This window comes from Monodelphis domestica, chromosome 3, assembly GCF_027887165.1.
Source record: "Monodelphis domestica isolate mMonDom1 chromosome 3, mMonDom1.pri, whole genome shotgun sequence".
NCBI lineage: Eukaryota > Metazoa > Chordata > Mammalia > Didelphimorphia > Didelphidae > Monodelphis > Monodelphis domestica.
Genome location: NC_077229.1, coordinates 432,709,495 through 432,731,020, shown reverse-complemented (window position 1 = coordinate 432,731,020; position 21,526 = coordinate 432,709,495). Strand labels below are relative to the sequence as shown.

The 21,526-nt window shown below is 36.6% G+C and overlaps 1 protein-coding gene across 5 annotated transcripts in view; it reads right to left on the bottom strand.

The window, feature by feature from the left end:
• Positions 1-21,526, bottom strand: part of WDR7 (WD repeat domain 7) — a 579,662-nt gene that overhangs the window by 455,013 nt on the left and 103,123 nt on the right. For all 5 annotated transcript variants that reach the window (XM_007487542.3, XM_001366509.4, XM_001366558.4 and 2 more), the window contains one exon: positions 12,199-12,394. In XM_007487542.3, the coding sequence (XP_007487604.1) occupies positions 12,199-12,394 (196 nt within the window). The remainder of the gene's footprint in view (positions 1-12,198; positions 12,395-21,526) is intronic.

The window sequence follows — 21,526 nt, the reverse complement described above, 5'->3', positions numbered from 1 at the left end:
TCTGCCTTTTCTGGACATATCTCTTTGGCAACAGAAAGAAGGCACTCTTTAACAAATTCTCCCTCTACGAATGGTCTGCCAGTGCACACTATTAGCTTGGCAACTTGAAAACTTGCTAGCAGCGAGGAAATCTTTAGCTGCTTCTGCTTCACAAAAGTATCTTGCTGAGTTGTCAATGTATTTTTCAGTTTTAATATTTTATCTTTTCTCACATCTCTGACCAAACAATCATATTTCTCTTTATGTTAAGTTTAATAGTGTCGATGCAAATTGTATTTTTTGAACACAGACACTATATTCTGGCATATCAAACACACAGATCTTTCCTTGAACTGCATGAAAAAGTAATCATAAGTCCACTGTTCTTTGAATATCCTACACTCCGAGTCAATTTTTCTCTTTCTTGACGTCATTGTTTCGTAGGGATTCCAAATTGCTATTAGTAAAATACCTATATAGATATAGCTATATAGATATAGCTATATGCAGCCCTACAAAAACAATATACCAACAATGATTTTGCTCACACAGAGGCATACAGACTGCACTGCCCATCAATGCAGTCTGATCTGTGTCCATCAGTGCAGCCCTCCCAGTCCACATCATTTCAGCCTCATGAGTGGCCATATTGGTGGAACTCCACTTTAACCTCAGGCTCACACTGGTGAGGTGCAGGAATTGGCACAATTACAGAGCCGGTTCTTCCACCACCTTTCCAGTTCACATTACCCTGGGCAAACTGCAATGCGATCTCTGAACTCACATAGGAATCTGATCTCATGAGAAAGACCCATGGGATCAGATTCCATGGCAGGAAAAAGGAAGACATGACACTAGTGTGTGTCCTCTTGTGGTCTGTATTTATGTATCTTTAATTATAGACAGTAATACGGAAAAACACATGCCTCACTTCCCCCACATAGTACAATGGAAACTATACTCCCCCAGATGCACAACATAATAGCCCTATAACCTCCCTTAGGTCAAAAGTCTCTATCCACATTACTACATCACCTATAATATGTCCCTAGATCATTATGTTGTGCATCTGGGGGAGTATGGGGGCCATTGTACTACCATATTTCCCTGAAAATAAGACACTGTCTTATATTAATTTGACATGCAAAAAACAGAGGGTGTCTTATAAAACACCCAGGGGCAGTGGTGAGCTTCTCACAGTAGAGGCCTACCTCTAGGTCAGATTACCACTATCCAATGCCCGTATACTGGAGTACTGGAGGTGGTGCTGGGCCTATAACACTGTACACCGCTGTCTGGGATAGCAGAGGCTGCAGCGCTGGCTGTGGTGGGCCTGTCACACCTTGCACAGGCCCATCACTGCCACCACTATACCGGGCAGCAGTATACACAGAGCAGAATCCCCTCCCCTTGATCGCCGCTCACCATGCTGACGTCTTCCATTGTGCAGCCACATAATCCTTTGTGCAGCACCTTGTTCTCATTCAGTTACTCTCAGAACAAGGTGTCACACAAAGGATTATGTCACCAGAAGTAGTACTGTATGTGACCGCCGCCATGCTTTGAGGCACCGCCACATACAGTATTCCAGGAGCACAGGATGCATCCTGTGCTCCTCTCAGTCACCACCAATGGAAGAGATGCCCCTTCCTGAAGTGCGGTGGGGACTAGATAAATGGTCCCAGTGGGCCACATGTGGCCCCATTTAAAAAAAGAAGAATGGAAGAGAGTGACAGTAACCACTCACATTTATGAAGCACTTACAGGTTAACAGAGGGCTTGGCATAAATGATATCATTTGATCTTCACACACACACACAAAAAAAACAAAACCTTATTACCTAGACTTGGGAAAAGAGAAAATTTTAGTAGAACTGACAAGTAGGGAAAAGAATGTGTTTCAGGGAAAGATGATGAGTTTGGTTTTGGTTATGTTGAGCTTGACAAAACTCTGGAATACAGAAGTGGATGTAAGTGGTAGCCAGATGCAAAACCAAGTCATTGTCAAAAAAGAGATGAGATATGAGCTAGAACCCTAGATTTTAGGAACTACACTGAAAAAGATGAATATGGAAGTCTTGGTTGTCTGTCCCAGAAATTATGGAATTGGGGGAAAAAAGAGGGGAAAAATTGGGCTTCCAGAGGGCCTTAACTTAGAAAAAGTCATTGGATCTTTAGATGGGCAATCAATCTGTTCTCTTTAAGATAGCAATCTAAAAAGGAAAAAAAAAAGCAGTCTAACTGTTCAACTCTTATTACAAATAAAAGCTATATTTCTGGAACAAAAAGCAAAATTACTAGGAAATTATGATGTTTTAAAAACAGAATCAATAAAATAACTGCAAGTAAAAGATAGATGTCTAAGTAGAAGAGTAGTGACCAAAGCTAGATCACAAGTGACTAAGTAGTGAATGAGGAAAGTTAATGAGGAAAAAGAGTCAGCAGGTACAGAGAACTAGAAGAGCTAAGATAAGTGTTGGAGTACTGTTCTGTTCTGTTTTGATCTCTTTTGCTTTCCTATAAGGAGTCTTGAAGTAATTTGTAGGAGAGGACAATGAGTCAAAGGATATGGGAAAAGATCTATAATGTGAGAAAAAAAAAGGAATGACCAATAGAACAAATTCAATTAAACATTTATTGGGCACCTATCCACTGTGAGCAAGATATTGTGTAAGATATGTAAATACAAAGACAAGAATAAAACAGTTTCTGCCCTCAGGAAGCTTACATGGTAGTAGAAGGATGCAGAGTGTACACAAATGAAAAATTAAAGGGAATGAAGAGGCTCCCACAACTGAGAGTCAGTTAAGGCTCTTTACCTTTAATCTGTCAGCTACATTTCTTTAGTATGTGTGTAAAAGTTGAATAGGTGGGATTAGGCCTCATTAAGGGGATTGAATGAGAACAGAAAGTCTGTTGGAGTGATAGAAAGTTGGATAGAATTAAACGTGTACACTTGATAATGTAAAAATGGAAATTTGAACCCCAGACTTCAATCCCCAGAAGTCCTTGGCACTTCCAAGAATGCCCCATAATCTCACCTGAGATCCCCCACCTGGGCCAAGAACAAAATTTGTATTTAAACTGACTGTACCACCTACTTGGTCTTTCTTCTTTTGCTTCTAAGCACACGCAGGCAAGATGTAAGTAGCTGTGAATGGGCTATGTGCCCTAGGCACATGCTTTCTTATTTTGTATTTCATTATCCTTGATTTCTAATAATCTTTAATAAACCTTTAAAAATATAATACTTTTAGTAGAGATACTAATTTAACTGTTACAATACCCTATTTCCAATTTCAGCCCAGTACCATTATCATATCTCTAAACACTTCTCCTATTTCAGGAAGCATTAAGAAAAATGTTTTGTTGCATCAGAAGCCCAATGAGAAAAGTCAATAGAATATGCCTTTCAAAGAAGCCATAAGACAATGCTATCCTAACTCCTGCTAAAAGGAAAAATATAAAATAGAAAGAAAAAAATGCACTAAAAATAAGTATCCTTGAAAAAAGTCACTTGGGGGGTTCGAGGAGGTTTTGCTCTCAGCGAGGTGGCTCTGAAGGAGGACTGAGGAGGTTGCTCTGTTGGAGGACCAGGAGAGAAGGCTGGCTCTGAAGGAGAATTCTCTGGAAACATTTCTTGAAAGGAGGCTCTCTTGAAGGTGGAGCCTGAGGTTGGCATGAGAAGCCTTACCTAGAGAGATCTTGGATGAAGAAATTGAGGCCTACAGACTTCCGGTCAAGATGGCGGTGTAGAAGCAGCGAAAGTTCAGACCTCCGAAACCCTTCCCTACCGATCGCAAACAAAGTGCTCCTGAACAACAGGATAGACCTGGGGAAATCTCCTCCTGGACCTGGATCAAAAGGTACCACACCCCAAAAGCCAGAACCCTAGATCACTCAGATCTAAGGGGTAGACAGAAAGAGGGTCCCAGGACCCATCCCCCCCCAACCCAGAGTGCTGAGCCCAAGGCAGCAGCGGGAACCTCAGGGCTCTGAGGACTCACCTTGAAAGCAACCCGAGCCAGTCTCCGGAGCGCCCAACACAGACGGCAGGGAAGCATAGAGAGAAGGGGGAAGCCTGTGGCCCCCTGGCTGGGTTCTTCCCTCTGGGTCTCGGGGGAGGTCCCAGCTTTGGGGCACCAGCTGAGCCCAATCCCATCTCGAGCCCTCGGAGCTACTGAAAGGACAGAGGGCTCAGGGCTGGCAAAGGGGTGGCTCTGAAGAGCTTACCTTGAAAGTAACCCGGGCCAGTTTCTGGGCACTCAACACAGACTGAGGAAGAGGAGGTTGCTGCTTTTCTCTTTCTTCTTTTTTTTTGGCTCCGGGATCATTAGGCCCACACCACCTGAACCTAATCCCATCAGGAGCCATCAGAGTCCAGGCAAGCCACTACCCCTCCCCCCTTAGAGAGCAGGGTCTTCTGAAAGAACCAGTTGAACCTAATCCCATCAGGAGCCCTTAGAGCTGCTGAGAGGACGGAGAACTCAGGGCTGGCAAGGGGGGTGCTCCGGGGAGCTTGCCTTGAAAGTAACCTGGGCCAGTTTCCGGGCATTCAACACAAACTGTGGAAGAGGAGGTGGCTACTTTTTTTTTTCTTTCCTTCCCTTTTTTGGCTCTGGGATCTTTCTGCCCACACCACCTGAACCTAATCTCATCACGAGCCCTCAGAGTCCAGGCAAGCCACAACCCCTCCCCCCTTAGAGAGCTGGGTCTTCTGAAAAAACAGAAACCTAGAGGCGAAGTCAAGATGGCAGCCTAGAAGGAGCATAGACCTGGCAGCCTGGCCAGAGCTTTAGAGATCCTCCATATCTGCTCCAGCCGTCCAGGAAGTTTAAAACTCAGAATAAACCCATCCCAAATAAGCTGAACTCAATCCCATCAAAAGTCTCCAGAACACAGGGAAGCCCAGGCTCCCCATCCATCCTCACTGACTGCTGAACTTTAAGCCAATCAAAAGCCTCCAGAGGACAGGAAAGCTCAAACCCCCAACAACCCTCCCTCAGAGATTACACCAAGAGATCCTCTGTTAAAGCTCCAAGAGGGGAGACTGATAGAAGTCCCTAAAAAACAAAAAAATGAGAGGAACAAGAGCACAGACAAATACAGGGAGGAAAGAAGGGGTGAATTTGAACAAACAACAGAAACAGAAGAAAGAAACTACAATAGACAGCTACTACTCACCAAATGGAACAGAGGGGGAGAGATCAGCAAACGATAAACCAGAAATCCCAGCGAATTGGATACAGGCTGTGGAAGAACTCAAAACACAACTAAGAGAGGCTGAAGACAATTGGGAAAAGAACTTAAAAATTAAGATAAGTCATCTGGAAACAGAGGCACTTGAACTAAAACAAGAAAATAGTGTCCTGAAAGCCAAAATCATCCAGCTGGAAAATGAGGCAAAGGAGATGAAAGATGAGGCAAAGGAGATGAAAGACGAGATAAAGAGGATGAAAGACAATCTTCAAAGAAACTCAGACCAGAAGGAAAAAGACGACCAAAAAGCCAAAGATGAAATCCAATCTTTAAGAACCCGAGTAAAACAACTAGAATCAAGTGACCTCACAAGGCAGCAGGACACTATAAAACAAAACAAAAAGAATGAAAAAATTGAGGAAAATGTGAAGCATCTCATTCACAAAACAGACGATTTAGAAAATCGTTCAAGAAGAGACAATTTAAGAATAATTGGACTACCAGAAGACCACGACAAAAGAAAAAACCTGGACATAATACTAGAGGAAATTATCCAGGAAAACTGTCCCAAAATCCTAGAACAAGAGGGGAAAGTGGAGATTGAAAGAATCCACAGATCACCCCCTGTTTTTAATCCCCAACTGACAACACCAAGAAATGTTATAGCCAAATTCAAAAATAATCAGATGAAAGAACAGGTATTACAAGCTGCCAAGAAGAAACCATTCAGATACCATGGAAACATGGTGAGGATAACACAGGATCTGTCTGCATCCACACTGAAGGACCAAAAGGCATGGAATATGATATTCCGGAAAGCAAGGGAACTAGGCCTACAGCCAAGAATAAAATACCCATCAAAACTGACTATATTCTTACAGGGGAAAGTATGGTCATTTAACACAACAGAGGAATTCCAAGCATTCATAAATAAAAGACCAGACCTGAACAGAAAATTCGAAGTCCAACCACGAAATTCAAGAGAATCATCAAAAGGTAATTAAAAAAGAGGGGAAAAACAACAACAACAACAAAGGTTTTTTTTAAGAGACTCAATAAGTTAAAATGATATGTATCCCTATAAGAAAAGAGGTCATTGGCAACTCTTAAAAACTGTTGCTATCACCTAAGCAGCTAGAAGAACTACACTCAGAGGGAACAGTGACAAACTGTATAGGATGAAAGGACAAGACATAAATAGGTATATAGAGATATGCATGCATAAATACATATACATGTGTATGTATATATATATATATACATGACTAAAGCTAAAAAAGAAGAGGTTATGACTAAAAGAAATGGGAAAAGAAACAAATGGGGGTAAATTTATATGTCACAAAGAAGCTCATGGCGGGAGGGGGGAGAATATCGATACACTGGAAGGGTAAAGAGGTTAGAGACAGGAAATACTCAACTCTTACGTACTTTGAAACTGACCCAAAGAGGGAAGGACAATCCAATCCATTGGGGAAGAGAATAGATTTGCGCCCTATAGGGGAGTAGAAGGATAAAAAACAGACTGGTGGGGAGGGAAGCAGTACAAGGGAGGGAGAGGGTGGGGGGGGGGTTAAAAAGACTACAGGGGAAAATAAGGGAGGGAATAAGAAGGGAGGGGGGTAGAAAGGGAAATACAAGGGGGACTGATTTAAAGTAAATCACTGGACTAAAAGGTAGAGCTGAAGAAGAAAGGTCAGAATTAGGGAAGGATATCAAAATGCCAGGGAGTCCACAAGTGACAGTCATAACATTGAACGTGAATGGGATGAACTCACCCATAAAACGTAAACAAATAGAAGAATGGATTAGAATCCAAAACCCTACCATATGTTGTCTCCAAGAAACACACATGAGGCGGGTAGACACCCACAAGGTCAGAATTAAAGGATGGAGTAAGACCTTCTGGGCCTCAAGTGACAGAAAGAAGGCAGGAGTGGCAATCATGATATCTGATAAAACCAAAGCAAAAATAGACCTGATCAAAAGGGATAGGGAAGGTTATTATATTTTGTTAAAAGGGACTTTAGATAATGAGGAAATATCACTAATCAACATATATGCACCAAATAATATAGCACCCAAATTTCTAATGGAGAAACTAGGAGAATTGAAGGAAGAAATAGACAGTAAAACCATATTAGTGGGAGACTTGAACCAACCATTATCAAATTTAGATAAATCAAATCAAAAAATAAATAAGAAAGAGGTAAAAGAAGTGAACGAAACCTTAGAAAAATTAGAATTAATAGACATATGGAGAAAAATAAATAGGGATAAAAAGGAATACACCTTCTTCTCAGCACCACATGGCACATTCACAAAGATTGACCATACATTAGGTCACAGAAACATGGCACACAAATGCAGAAAAGCAGAAATAATAAATGCAGCCTTTTCAGACCACAAGGCAATAAAAATAACGATCAGTAATGGTACATGGAAAACCAAATCAAAAACTAATTGGAAACTAAACAATATGATACTCCAAAATCGTTTAGTTAGAGAAGAAATCATAGAAACAATTAATAATTTCATCGAGGAAAATGACAATGGCGAGACATCCTTTCAAACCTTTTGGGATGCAGCCAAAGCAGTAATCAGAGGTAAATTCATATCCCTGAGTGCATATATTAACAAACTAGGGAGAGCAGAGATCAATCAATTGGAAATGCAAATAAAAAAACTCGAAAGTGACCAAATTAAAAACCCCCAGCAGAAAACCAAACTAGAAATCCTAAAAATTAAGGGAGAAATTAATAAAATTGAAAGTGATAGAACTATTGATTTAATAAATAAGACAAGAAGCTGGTACTTTGAAAAAACAAACAAAATAGACAAAGTACTGGTCAATCTAATTAAAAAAAGGAAGGAAGAAAAGCAAATTAACAGCATCAAAGATGAAAAGGGGGACATCACCTCTGAGGAAGAGGAAATTAAGGCAATCATTAGAAATTACTTTGCCCAATTATATGGCAATAAATATACCAATTTAAGTGATATGGATGAATATATACAAAAATACAAACTGCCTAGACTAACAGAAGAGGAAATAGAATTCTTAAATAATCCCATATCAGAAAATGAAATCCACCAAGCCATCAAAGAACTTCCTAAGAAAAAATCCCCAGGGCCTGATGGATTCACCAGTGAATTCTATCAAACATTCAGAGAACAGTTAATCCCCATACTATACAAACTATTTGACATAATAAGCAAAGAGGGAGTTCTACCAAACTCCTTTTATGACACAAACATGGTGCTGATTCCAAAACCAGGCAGGTCAAAAACAGAGAAAGAAAACTATAGACCAATCTCCCTAATGAATATAGATGCAAAAATCTTAAATAGGATACTAGCAAAAAGACTTCAGCAAGTGATCAGAAGGGTCATCCACCATGATCAAGTAGGATTTATACCAGGGATGCAGGGCTGGTTCAATATTAGGAAAACCATCCACATAATTGACCACATTAACAAGCAAACCAACAAGAACCACATGATTATCTCAATAGATGCAGAAAAAGCCTTTGATAAAATACAACACCCACTCCTATTAAAAACACTAGAAAGCATAGGAATAGAAGGGTCATTCCTAAAAATAATAAACAGTATATATCTAAAACCATCAGCTAATATCATTTGCAATGGGGATAAACTAGATGCATTCCCAATAAGATCAGGAGTGAAACAAGGATGCCCATTATCACCTCTATTATTTGACATCGTACTAGAAACACTAGCAGTAGCAATTAGAGAAGAAAAAGAAATTGAAGGCATCAAAATAGGCAAGGAGGAGACCAAGTTATCACTTTTTGCAGATGACATGATGGTCTACTTAAAGAATCCTAGAGATTCAACCAAAAAGCTAATTGAAATAATCAACAACTTTAGCAAAGTTGCAGGATACAAAATAAACCCACATAAGTCATCAGCTTTTCTATATATCTCCAACACAGCTCAGCAGCAAAAACTAGAAAGAGAAATCCCATTCAAAATCACCTTAGACAAAATAAAATACCTAGGAATCTACCTCCCAAGACAAACACAGGAACTATATGAACACAACTACAAAACACTCGCCACACAACTAAAACTAGACTTGAGCAATTGGAAAAACATTAACTGCTCATGGGTAGGACGAGCCAACATAATAAAAATGACTATCCTGCCCAAACTTATTTATCTATTTAGTGCCATACCCATGGAACTCCCAAAAAATTTCTTTACTGATTTGGAAAAAACCATAACAAAGTTCATTTGGAACAACAAAAGATCAAGGATATCCAGGGAAATAATGAAAAAAAAACACATATGAGGGGGGCCTAGCAGTCCCAGACCTCAAACTATATTACAAAGCAGCAGTCATCAAAACAATTTGGTACTGGCTAAGAGACAGAAAGGAGGATCAGTGGAATAGACTGGGGGAAAGCGACCTCAGCCAGATAGTATACGATAAACCCAAAGATCCCAGGTCTTGGGACAAAAATTCACTATTTGATAAGAACTGCTGGGAAAATTGGAAGACAGTGTGGGAGAGATTAGGAATTGATCAACACCTCACACCCTACACCAAGATAAATTCAAAATGGGTGAAAGACTTAAACATAAAGAAGGAAACCATAAGTAAATTGGGTAAACACAGAATAGTATACATGTCAGACCTTTGGGAAGGGAAAGACTTTAAAACCAAGCAAGACATAGAGAGAATCACAAAATGTAAAATAAATAATTTCGACTACATCAAATTAAAAGGCTTTTGTACAAACAAAAGCAATGTAACTAAAATCAGAAGGAAAACAACAAATTGGGAAAAAATCTTCATAAAAACCTCTGACAAAGGTTTAATTACTCAAATTTATAAAGAGCTAAATCAATTGTACAAAAAAATCAAGCCATTCCCCAATTGATAAATGGGCAAGGGACATGGATAGACAGTTTTCAGATAAAGAAATCAAAACTATTAATAAGCACATGAAGAAGTGCTCCACATCTCTTATAATCAGAGAGATGCAAATCAAAACAACTCTGAGGTATCACCTCACACCTAGCAGATTGGCTAACATGACAGTTATGGAAAGTAATGAATGCTGGAGGGGATGTGGCAAAGTAGGGACATTAATTCATTGCTGGTGGAGTTGCGAACTGATCCAGCCATTCTGGAGGGCAATTTGGAACTATGCACAAAGGGCGATAAAAGAATGTCTACCCTTTGATCCAGCCATAGCACTGCTGGGTTTGTACCCCAAAGAGATAATGGACAAAAAGACTTGTACAAGAATATTCATAGCTGCACTCTTTGTCATGGCCAAAAATTGGAAAATAAGGGGATGCCCATCAATTGGGGAATGGCTGAACAAATTGTGGTATATGTTGGTGATGGAATACTATTGTGCTCAAAGGAACAATAAAGTGGAGGAATTCCATGTGAACTGGAACAACCTCCAGGAAGTGATGCAGAGCGAGAGGAGCAGAACCAGGAGAACATTGTACACAGAGACAAACACACTGTGGTATAATCGAATATAATGGACTTCTCCATTAGTGGCGGTGTAATGTCCCTGCACAATCTGCAGGGATCAAGGAGAAAAAAAACACTATCCAAAAGCAGAGGACAAACTGAGGGAGTAGAAACACCAAGGAAAAGCAACTGCCTGACTACAATGGCTGAGGGGACATGACAGAGGAAAGACTATGAGCGAACACTCTGATGCAAATACTAACAACATGGCAGTGGGTTCAAGTCAAGAACACATATGATACCAGTGGAATCACGCGTCGGCCACGGGGGGTGGGAGGGAGGAAAAGAAAATGATCTTTGTCTTTAATGAAAAATGCATGGAAATGATAAAATAAAATACTATAAAATTAAAAAAAAAAGAAAAAAAAAAGAAAAAAGTCACTTGAAACACTATTTGCAAATTATTTGGGTAATTTTAGTGATAAAAGGCATTTGATGAAAACATTTGTTGTCTGAAAGATATTTAATCAGAAACTAAAAAATTTTCTGAGGATATTTCATGCTATTTTTATGTAAACCTTGTGCTTATTTTAGTCTAAATAATGTGTTCTTATAGTGACTCAATGCACTGAAACTTTGAAAGTTTACTATTACATTATTTTTCAACCACGATTTCAGTGACTTGAAATTCTCTCTTCCATGTAATATTTCTCAACTGCTCTAAACTCTACCTTTTCTGGGCCTGAGAGTATGATAGCTCCCTAAGTTTGATCCAAAGTAACTAATACACTTACACATACCATCTTAAGTATCCTTTGTATATTTATGAAATAAGTACAAATCTACTAGCCTATTGTTTATATCCTCTAAGCTTGTCTTTATCAGTATGTTTCATTAGTACAGAAATTCTTAAAAGAGTTTATCCATATCCATACTTTAAAGTACCATAAAATATATGCATGTACCCTAGATACTCAAACAACTACTATTTGAATTTATAATCATATATCATATGATTTGTATTATACCACATTAGAGAGGAGGAAAGAGGCCCACAAAAGTAAAACAACTTACCCAAGATCATACAGACAGTTCTCAGGGGAACTGGGAGTTAAAACCCCATCTCTTTGACCACTCTACTATTCAGTCTCTCATTTTGGTGATAATGAAAACATTTAGAAGTCCCACCAATAACTGGAATAAAATAAAGTAATTCTATGTCTCTATAGGTAACTTTTCTAATTTTAAAACATACCCATTAGGGGGCAGCTGGGCAGCTCAGGGGATGGAGAGACAGGCCTAGAGATGGGAGGTCCTAGGTTCAAATCTGGCCTCAGACACTTCCCAGCTGTGGGACCCTGGACAAGTCATTTAGCCCCCATTGCCTAGCCCTTACCACTCGTCTGCCTTGGAACCAAGACACAGTATTGATTCCAAGATGGAAGGTAGGGATTTAAAAAAAAAAACACATACCCATAAACTATGAAACTCCTCAGTTTATCTTTTGAAATGTCAAGTGCACATAAATAACTTTTGATTCCATTTTTTCCACTTAATCTTACCAGTATCCATTTGCCAGACATAAACAGATCCATCTGAACAGCCAACCACTAGGTAATCATCTGAGGGCCTCCACTTTATTACTTGGATGGGAAAAAGGTGACGAGATGCCAGCATGATACATTTTTTCTCTCTCAAACTTAGAAGTCCTACAGAGTGGTCACTGGCTACAGAGCAGATGCAGTGTTGCACTCTTGTCTGAAAGGTAAAATAAATCTTGATTATGTTTTGAAACAATATAGAACAATAATTATAATTAATCATTTGAAAAAATAATTAATTGTATATTCATTATTACTAAGTCATAATATTATTGACAATGAGAAATTACTAACTATATGTTACAGTACAATTGAACACTGACTTCTCAAGGAATTTACTTAATATTAAGATTAAAGGGATACCTAATATTATTACTTTTACCAACTAAACATTATTATCCTAAATAAGTACAATTGTAAATGAAGGGGGGGAAATTATAGGTGATTTGATTCCTTTCCAGAGCCCATTTTGTTTTTGTAACTTAACCATCATAGATCTATGTGTATCCTCCAAACTCTTTGCTTAAAAATAACAAGCAACATCATTTTTTAAGACTCCCACTCTTCTTCCTATTGCTACTGTTGTAAAGGAGCTCAGAAATATATCTCATAATTTAAATATATGTTTTATTTTTAAAGGATGAGATTGTCATTCTGACTAGCATTAATAGTCATTCCGATTTTGGTAAAGAGAAAACCTCAATGCTATATTAATATAACTGAAGTACTCCATTGCTACTATACAGGTCTCTATGCCAGAGTTGTGATATTTCCCAAACTCATTTCTTCTTTCAGTGTCTGTGATTTCACAGAATACTTATCAATTACAGTAGTATTCCTGACAGGTAAATGTCTTCACTCAAGAAGGGTGATGCAGTCACTGAGCAAAAAAGAACAGCAAACTTCTCATGAAGAGAAGCCACTTGTTATTACCACAAAGCCTTTAGATCACAAAAAGGTAGAAGCAGTTTTAACCAGACATAGAGAAACCATGAAGAGATGCATCAATGGCCTCCACCCATGACCCCATCCTATATGAAATTCAATGTGAATTAGCAATGCAGAAGTACTAATCTCCTGACCAGAGAAACTAACGTTAGGTCAACTAGGGGCTTCTGTAATAACAACTATGACTTTTTAATTTACTATATCAGATTTTCCAGGAAAGTCTCTATCGAGATAAAATCTCTTGTGATTTATATACTTTAGTATGTCAACAACTTTGTTCCAAAGAGAAAATCAGGAGTCTCAGTTTACACAGCAAGAAAATTTTATTAACAGTACTATGTAGGAAGTAGTTATTCAACTCTACAACCCAGGAAACATAATTGGTGATCATTGTGAAAAATTAATGTCAGAGCGATTAATGGATATAACTGTGCATTTTTTTTCAAACCCATGTACACTGGCACATCAGTGTAAAGAAATCAAGGTAAGGATGGAAATATAAACTTCATTCTAAAAGCATTAATAGCTACTCAAGAACCTTAAGTGGTTGTGGTAATATTAAATTCTGACAATATTAAGCGTTAAAAACAAGGAGTTCATACTAACTCTTTAATTCCCACTAACAATAACAAATTATGCCATTTTTTATGTAACAAATTATGTAATTTATTATATCACATATAACAAATATATAAATTCAAGAGCTATTTCCCAATAGGGAAAGAAGGTCCTCAAAGGATCACAAAAGGATCAAAGAATAAAAAAAATCTTGAGAAGAAAAAATACAATTTATTAGCAATCACATGAAAGACTACTCAAAATCATTAATAATAAAGAGAAATACAAAACAACTTAGAAATTTAACCTCACCTCTAGCAATTTGGGAAAGAGAACCAAAAAACTGTAATAATCAAAGTTGGAGAGTGAGACAGATTAACCCATTTATAGTGGAATTAGTCCAACCATTCTGAGAAACAATGCTAAGAAAATAGCTAAAGTGTTCATACCCTTTGACCTAAAGTTCGGAATGTTAAGCATTTACTCTAAAGAGGTCAAAGGCAAAAATAAAGGTTTTATATATACCAAAATATTTAGAACAACACATTTAGTGCTATCAAGAACTGTTTAAAAAGTAGATGCTTATTAGTTAGGGAACAGCTAAATCAGTTGTGATATAAGAATATAATAGGATATTATTACACTCTCAGAAAAAAAATATGAAGAACAGTGGAAAGACTTACGAACTTGAATAAACTGAAATAAGGAGTAGGAAAACATATTATAATGACTATAATAATATAAATAGAAGTATAAAACCAAAACTGAACCCCATGAAAATGTAATGATTAAGCTTACTATGAAAAGAGGAGAAAATGAATCTCCTTTACTTATTTGCAGAAGTAACAGTCTAAGGGGATTGAACCTTGAATAGACACCAGCAGACTAGGTTGAAGTATTAGTTTGTTTTGCTGAACTTTTTTTTTCCGTCTTTCTTCTTTGTTTCTTATTACAAGAGGTGGTCCTCTGAGGAGGTGAAGGGAAGATAAATATTTAGAAATGAAGGTAATACAAAAACAAAAGATAGCAATCCTTTTTTAAGAGTAAAAGTATTGTCACATAGCAATGAGTGCTCAAGCTAAAGTTATGAATCACAAAATTTATAATAGAAATGTGGAAATTACATATGTTCTATTTAATGGTAAAGGAAAGTCACTCCTATAGGTCTAACTTTCCTGGGTCAAAAAGGTAACAAAAGAAATTTAATCAAAGAGCCTGGATTCAAATCTCAAATCTATTCATTATTTAAAATTTTTTAGGCAAGTAATTTTACATCTCTAAACCTCAGGCTCCTCATCTCTACACTTGATAATCTCTTGGGTCAAACTCCAGGTATATACTTATCTAAGGAAGTAACCAATAAAGACAGCTTGAGATAACTAGCCCCATGATACAAGGCATTTCTATGAAAGTGTTAATAATTACGCTGAATCCAATCAGGATATAAGATCTCTGTAGAAAGCTCAAAACTGCCATCACTGCCAATTCCACTGCTTTGCAGTTTAAAGCAGTTCTCCGCAAAAAGCAGGCACAGTAATTGGACCTTCCTTTTTCTTCCCCATTGTTAGCATTTGCCATCACTGCTCAAAAGATACATTACAAGAACCTGTTTGTCCTTTCTTCTGATTCCTTCACACAAACGTTATCAAAATAAAAAGTATCTTCTTCTCACAAAAAATGTCTAAGAGCTTCTATATCATGCTATCACTCTCCAAACATTAGAAACAATAGTATAAAAAGCAGCCTTAGGACATCTTTTAAAGACATACTCAGAGGGATGTAAGACTAAGTTTTAGCTGGCATATAATGGGAGTGGTAAAAAAGAAATTCATAAAAATTAAGATGATATTGCTACTTCTCTAATATGGCAGATATTTAGGCAGCTGGGTTTAAAAGAATAGTTTTCTACTTCATTAAGACTGTGTAACAACTAATGAGAATTAGCAGCTGACCACTCCCTCTTTAAAAAATAAAATATGATAGTCATAGGAAAAAGAAAAAAAGGGAATTATATACAAGTAGCAGTCGAGAGAGAACCAAAATAATGAAGAATAAAAATAAATAGTACTAATCCCAAGAAAGCATAGATGGTTAGAAGTACTAAATGTATGAGAAAAGATTTGGTTCTCACATTTCAAATGTGGATTAAATAAATCTAATTTTTCTTCTCTCTGGAAACTTCTATTCCTAACTGCATTTGGGGTTGGGAGGGAGGGGAAGGGGAAGGTAGAAAAAACAGTCTAGAGAGAAAATAGACCAATATTGTAAAACATTAAAAATTTAGACTCCACTAATTAATTCTGGCCTGAGGCTTGCTATTATATACACTTCACAAACAAATTAACACTATAAACATCAATTCTTAAGTCTATTTAAATGTAAAAGTACAATAAACTTTTTTCAAGCATCAATTTGAATTGAATATTTGTTGCAAACATTTGTTGCAATGTTTGTTAGATTCAAGCAATGAACCTCAGAAAAATATAAACTATTCATTAAACATATGTAATTAGTCATATTCTTATTATTAAGAGGCAACATGTTATATTGGGTAAAGAGCTAGGCTGAAAATAAAGAAGACTGAGGTTTGAGTTCAATCTATAACAATCCAGGCTGTGTGACACTAGGCAGTTCATGTAATCCCTGAATACACTTGTCTAGGCCTCCAAGTTGCTGAGTAGATCCAGACTTGCATTAGAAAAGAGAGTTCCTCACAGGGAATACCTCACACCTATGAAATCAAAGAGCCAGTGTTATAGATGTGTATGCTCTTATTAATAGTTCAAACATAAGAATGAGAGCTGGAAAGGCATTCAGAAGCTAGTCTATTCCAACTTCCACATTTTCCAGATGAGGAAACAAATGCCCACAGAGGGAAAATATGGCCCAAGATCAAAGAGCTAATAAGTATCAGAATCCGGGATGTCCTGGCACAAAAATATAGTTCTCTTTTCACAATGGTAAAATACCTCTCAATGTAAATTCACCACAAAAAATTCTCTAAGACATTTAACCACTTACTCAGTAAATATGGAATGGAAAATAATAAAACTGAACTTCTTGGAAAATGTTCTATAATACAGATTTTTCATTAAGACAGACTTGCCCTTGAACTGGGATGAATAAGCAAGTATCTGTTATATAAGAATTCAAAAGATCTTCCTTACTGACCATACCTTCAATCAGTGATCAGTTCTCTAAGCTAATATACATTGAATAACTTCAACTTCCCTTTTTTGGCCATTTTTAATGTGTAAAAGATATGCATGGGGTGGCTAAGTGACAATGCATCTAAGCAACAGAAATATGACTTAATTCTAGTTCCTAACAATTTAAATGGATGAATGTCTAAGACTCTTTACTAGTATAAATCATTAATATTGGCCATAATTTTTGTTGTTAATGTTGTTACATAATAAGGCATTACTCTAAACTAATTTTTTAATGTAGTCTGGTTTTGTATACTTCTGAAGCCCAGTATAATAAAGTATTTTTATCTTCTTTTTTTAAAGGCAGAAATTATTCTAATCTTGGTTAATCTATGCAATAATATACAGGACAGTCAAACAAACTAGAATTCCAAGCTATGCAAAATAATTTCACTAATAAACATTTATTAAACACCTGCATGCCAGCAGCTACGCTGAGTTTTGGGGAGTGAGGCTGTCAAAAAATTACCAATTGGCATAAGGAACTTGCTGCTCCTAACACAGCACTCCATCTCTCTAACCCTAACCCTAACTTTGTGCCAATTTCTAACCCTAACTCTCCTGACCTTTCAATTAGCTGGCTACTAACACCTCTCCAACAATACTACTTTCCCTGTACCCCATAAAAATGTAAGAGGGCAGGGGCTTTTTTTGCTTTCCATTATAATATTTATATTTAGCATTTAACATTATTAACACAGTATCTAGCATACAGTGAGCTCAAATAAATGTTGACTAATTGATAGGAGGCGGTCATTAAGCTAGAAGTTCTGAGACTATGGAGTAAAGGAGAGTCTATGCAAAGACTAGGATCCTGGAGGTGGAAAAGTATATATGAAGAACAGCTAAAAGGTCAGCTAATACTAGAATGAAGTATGCCAAGGAAAGTTATAAATGTTAGGACAGGAAAAATATGTTGTGGTCACGCTAGCAAGTAGAAGAGTCTATATTTGAGTCTACAAATAATAGTGAACTAATGGCTATTACTGGGCAAAACATGAGAGTCAGATCTGCACTTTCGGAATTACTTTGGCAATTGTACAAAACAGTGTTGCCAAATAAACTGAAATAGATCCCACTGGTCCACATACTGACATTGCAAACCACACTAACATCATCTATGCTGTATTTTATCCTTATTTATTTTGTTGAACATTTCCCAACTACATTTTAATCTGACTGAGGCACTCAAGAGTTTTGTAGGCCAGGAATCTGACACTGCCTGGTGTCAGAGGATAGATTGGAGAGGTTAAAGATTTGCTAGAAGGAAGTCAATTAGGAAGCTAATGTAATACTCTCTAAGCAAGAGGTGATAAGGACTTGAACTAAGGTTATCTACGTAGAGAGCAGACTGATTTTTTAAAAGATGCTTTAGAAATATAATTGAAAAGTAATGGTACCTGAATGGCCACATGAGGTGAGTTTGAGTCAAGAATGACTGTGCAGTTGTGATTTTGGATGAGTGGAAAGGGGGGCTCATAGTGGAAAAAAAGTAAAAAAGAAAGAAGAGTTGACTAGGGGTCGGGGGGGGGGGTAGGGGGGGGGCTGAACCCATTACTGGCTAGTGTAGCAAGAGAGCCAAAAAGAACACTGAATCAAATAAATGATCCCAAAATTATATAACCAGATTATTTATGATTTATCAAAGAACTCTAATACTAAAATTTTTAAATAGCTTCTTGCTGGACTTGCCAGTAAATAATCCTGAATGTGCATTAGTGTAAAATAACAAAGTGCCACAAGCTATCACTGAATCAGAATGAGCCAAAAGGCCACCAAGGTCATCCAGTTTGATCCTCTGCATTGTATAACACATCACAGTAAACCATTCCCATAAATCTCTTATGTAACCTGTTCCTAAATATCTGCCATGAATTATAGGAATTAGAGACAGTTCATTTCCTCAATTAACTCCTTTGGGAATTGGCTCATTCCTATCATAAACCAGCTTATTATTTTTTACTTTTTAAACTTTCTATATTCTCCTATTCTTGATTTCCTTTTACTGTAACTCACTGTTTACTTAGAATAAATCTTTCTTTCTCAGCATTCCATAAACACTTAATGATACTGTAATACTTATACTGCCTATATAAACATATTATTCATACTTTCTCTAGCTATATCTGCCATTAGCTAAGTAAAGAATCAACTTTTTCCTTTCTTTCTTCTAATCCCACTACTCTCTTCAATTTTTTTTCTTGTACTTTTCAGAACATCCTCTATGGAAAATAGTCAGTTAAATAATTTACCACCTTAATTTTTTTGCTTTAAATGAACCAATTGCTCTATGTATTAATTCTATATCCCTACTGCCATATAAAAAAATAAAGATAATCATAATAAAGATAAATAAATAATTGTTCTGGAAATATCGGGCTAATCATCCTTATGATCTTTACCTAAAAGGAAGAATAAACCGGTTCTTTAACAGTTATACTATAGGTCAATTTAACAAATATGCATTAAGTACAATCTATATATATATAGCACTGTGCTTCTATCAGAATACCACCCACTCAATGATGAGTACTAGAAGAGGATAAATGTAGAGAATAAAACATATTATTTTAGATACTAGTTTTAAGATTGCTCTTCATTATTATCTTTCCAAATAGCAAATGAAGAAATTACCAGAAATTTCACTTCTCAGTCCATTTCCCAATTGCTTCTTTACTGTAACAATTGTCAAGGTACAGGCTAAAAAAAAAAAGGAAAAGAAAATACAAAAGATCCTAAAACTGGATACTCTATCTCAAATCAATCAAGTTTTGATCAACTAAAAAATAAAGCACTAGGGGGGGAAATGGTCTAAAAACTGAGTAGTGTCCTGAAGAAATAAGGATTGGAGAAAGTTGAGAAACAGATACCACTCTCCTACTGAATGTAAGGGTTAAAAATTAAAGGGTTGCACTATTATATACATAAAAATGTGTTCTCCATAAATGTCCCTTCATGGCCAACAATAAATGTAGGATTTAAATTAAAGTCCAATACTTCAAGTATTATTTTTATAAAGTTTATTATCTGACAAAATAAAATCACATGACTAAGTTTTCTATCTGCTCAAAAAAAGCCCACTCCACTAAAGCTGCCACAGGAAGGAAAAAGAGCCAACAGATGGAACTCCACCAAATTTATCTCATGTCTACGTCAGCACATAACAACAGGAAGAGAGTAGGGTGCTAGGAATCGTAGTTTTGCTGGGGATTGTAGTTTTTATGGTAACAGATTCAAATTACACACAAATCAGAGTGAAATAAAAATTGTTTAAATAATGATTTATAAAAACACATTAAAAGATAGCTTACATAAAATAAAGCTACAAAGTAATTCATAAAAAGAATAAATAAAAATAAAACTGAGTACATAGAGTACCACAATAACAGAGAAAGAGAAAATTTCTCTCTTTATACAAGTTAGGCTTTACTAGGTCATCAAAACTTATTACAAACTCTAGACTGAACAATTAATTGTATATATTATTTGCTCTAGACCTGTGACTATTTATAGATTTTGCCTATCCTCTGGAAAATATGGAATTCCCCCCCCCCAAGTACATTAGCTTTTATTTTTCCAAAATGAAATTCCTTTGCATGAATAACTTATGGGCTAGACAAGGCATAAGTCATAGAATAAAAAAAATAATGATCAGACTGAAATTCCAAAGAAAGAGGTAACAGATGGACAGCCAACATGCAATGATGATATCAATAAAACATAAAAAGATCTAGAGGTGGTCTTCTAGATCGTCTGTGGAAGAACAAGAATCAAACAAGATGATAAGAAATGGATGCAATCTATACATTCTGTACTGATGCTAAGTATACTCATGTTAATGAGATCTCAGAGTCATCACTGATGTAATATTTACAGTCTACACCTCGTGGCTATTATGAAGAAAGCACTCTGCACTATATTAATAAGGAGCTGTCATTATAATGAAGAACTAAGCTCATATCTACCACTCACCAAGACTGACAAAGGTAACAAAAGAAAAAAATGAAAAATGTTGGAAGGGCAAACAGGCATATCAATACTGGTAGAACTGTGAATTGGTGCAACCATTCTAGAAAAGAACTTGAAACTATGCTCCAAAAGTTACTGAACTGTAAAAACTCTTGTCATAACAATATACTGCTGGAGATGAAAGAAAGAAGAAAATGGCTTTTATGTACAAAAATAATTAACAATTATAGGAGCCTCTTTTTATAGTATCATATTGGAAACCAAGAGGGAGTCAATCAGTTGGGGAATATCTAAACAAGATACTACTAAGAAGTAAGAAATTACAAAAGGGATGAATTCAGAGAAATGTGGTTAGAATTATATGAAGGAACACAAAATGAAGTGAGTGGAACCAAGAGAACAATTAAACAAGGTAAAGACAAACAAATTTGAAAAACTTAAGATTTCTAATCTAGATAATGACCAATTATACTAATAGAGGACTAATGAAGATCTCTTTCATGTATTTCCTGACAGAAGGTTGATAGATTCAAGCTGCAGATGATGCATATATTTTTGGACATGAGTAATGTGAGAATTAGTTTTGCTTGACTATGTATGCTACA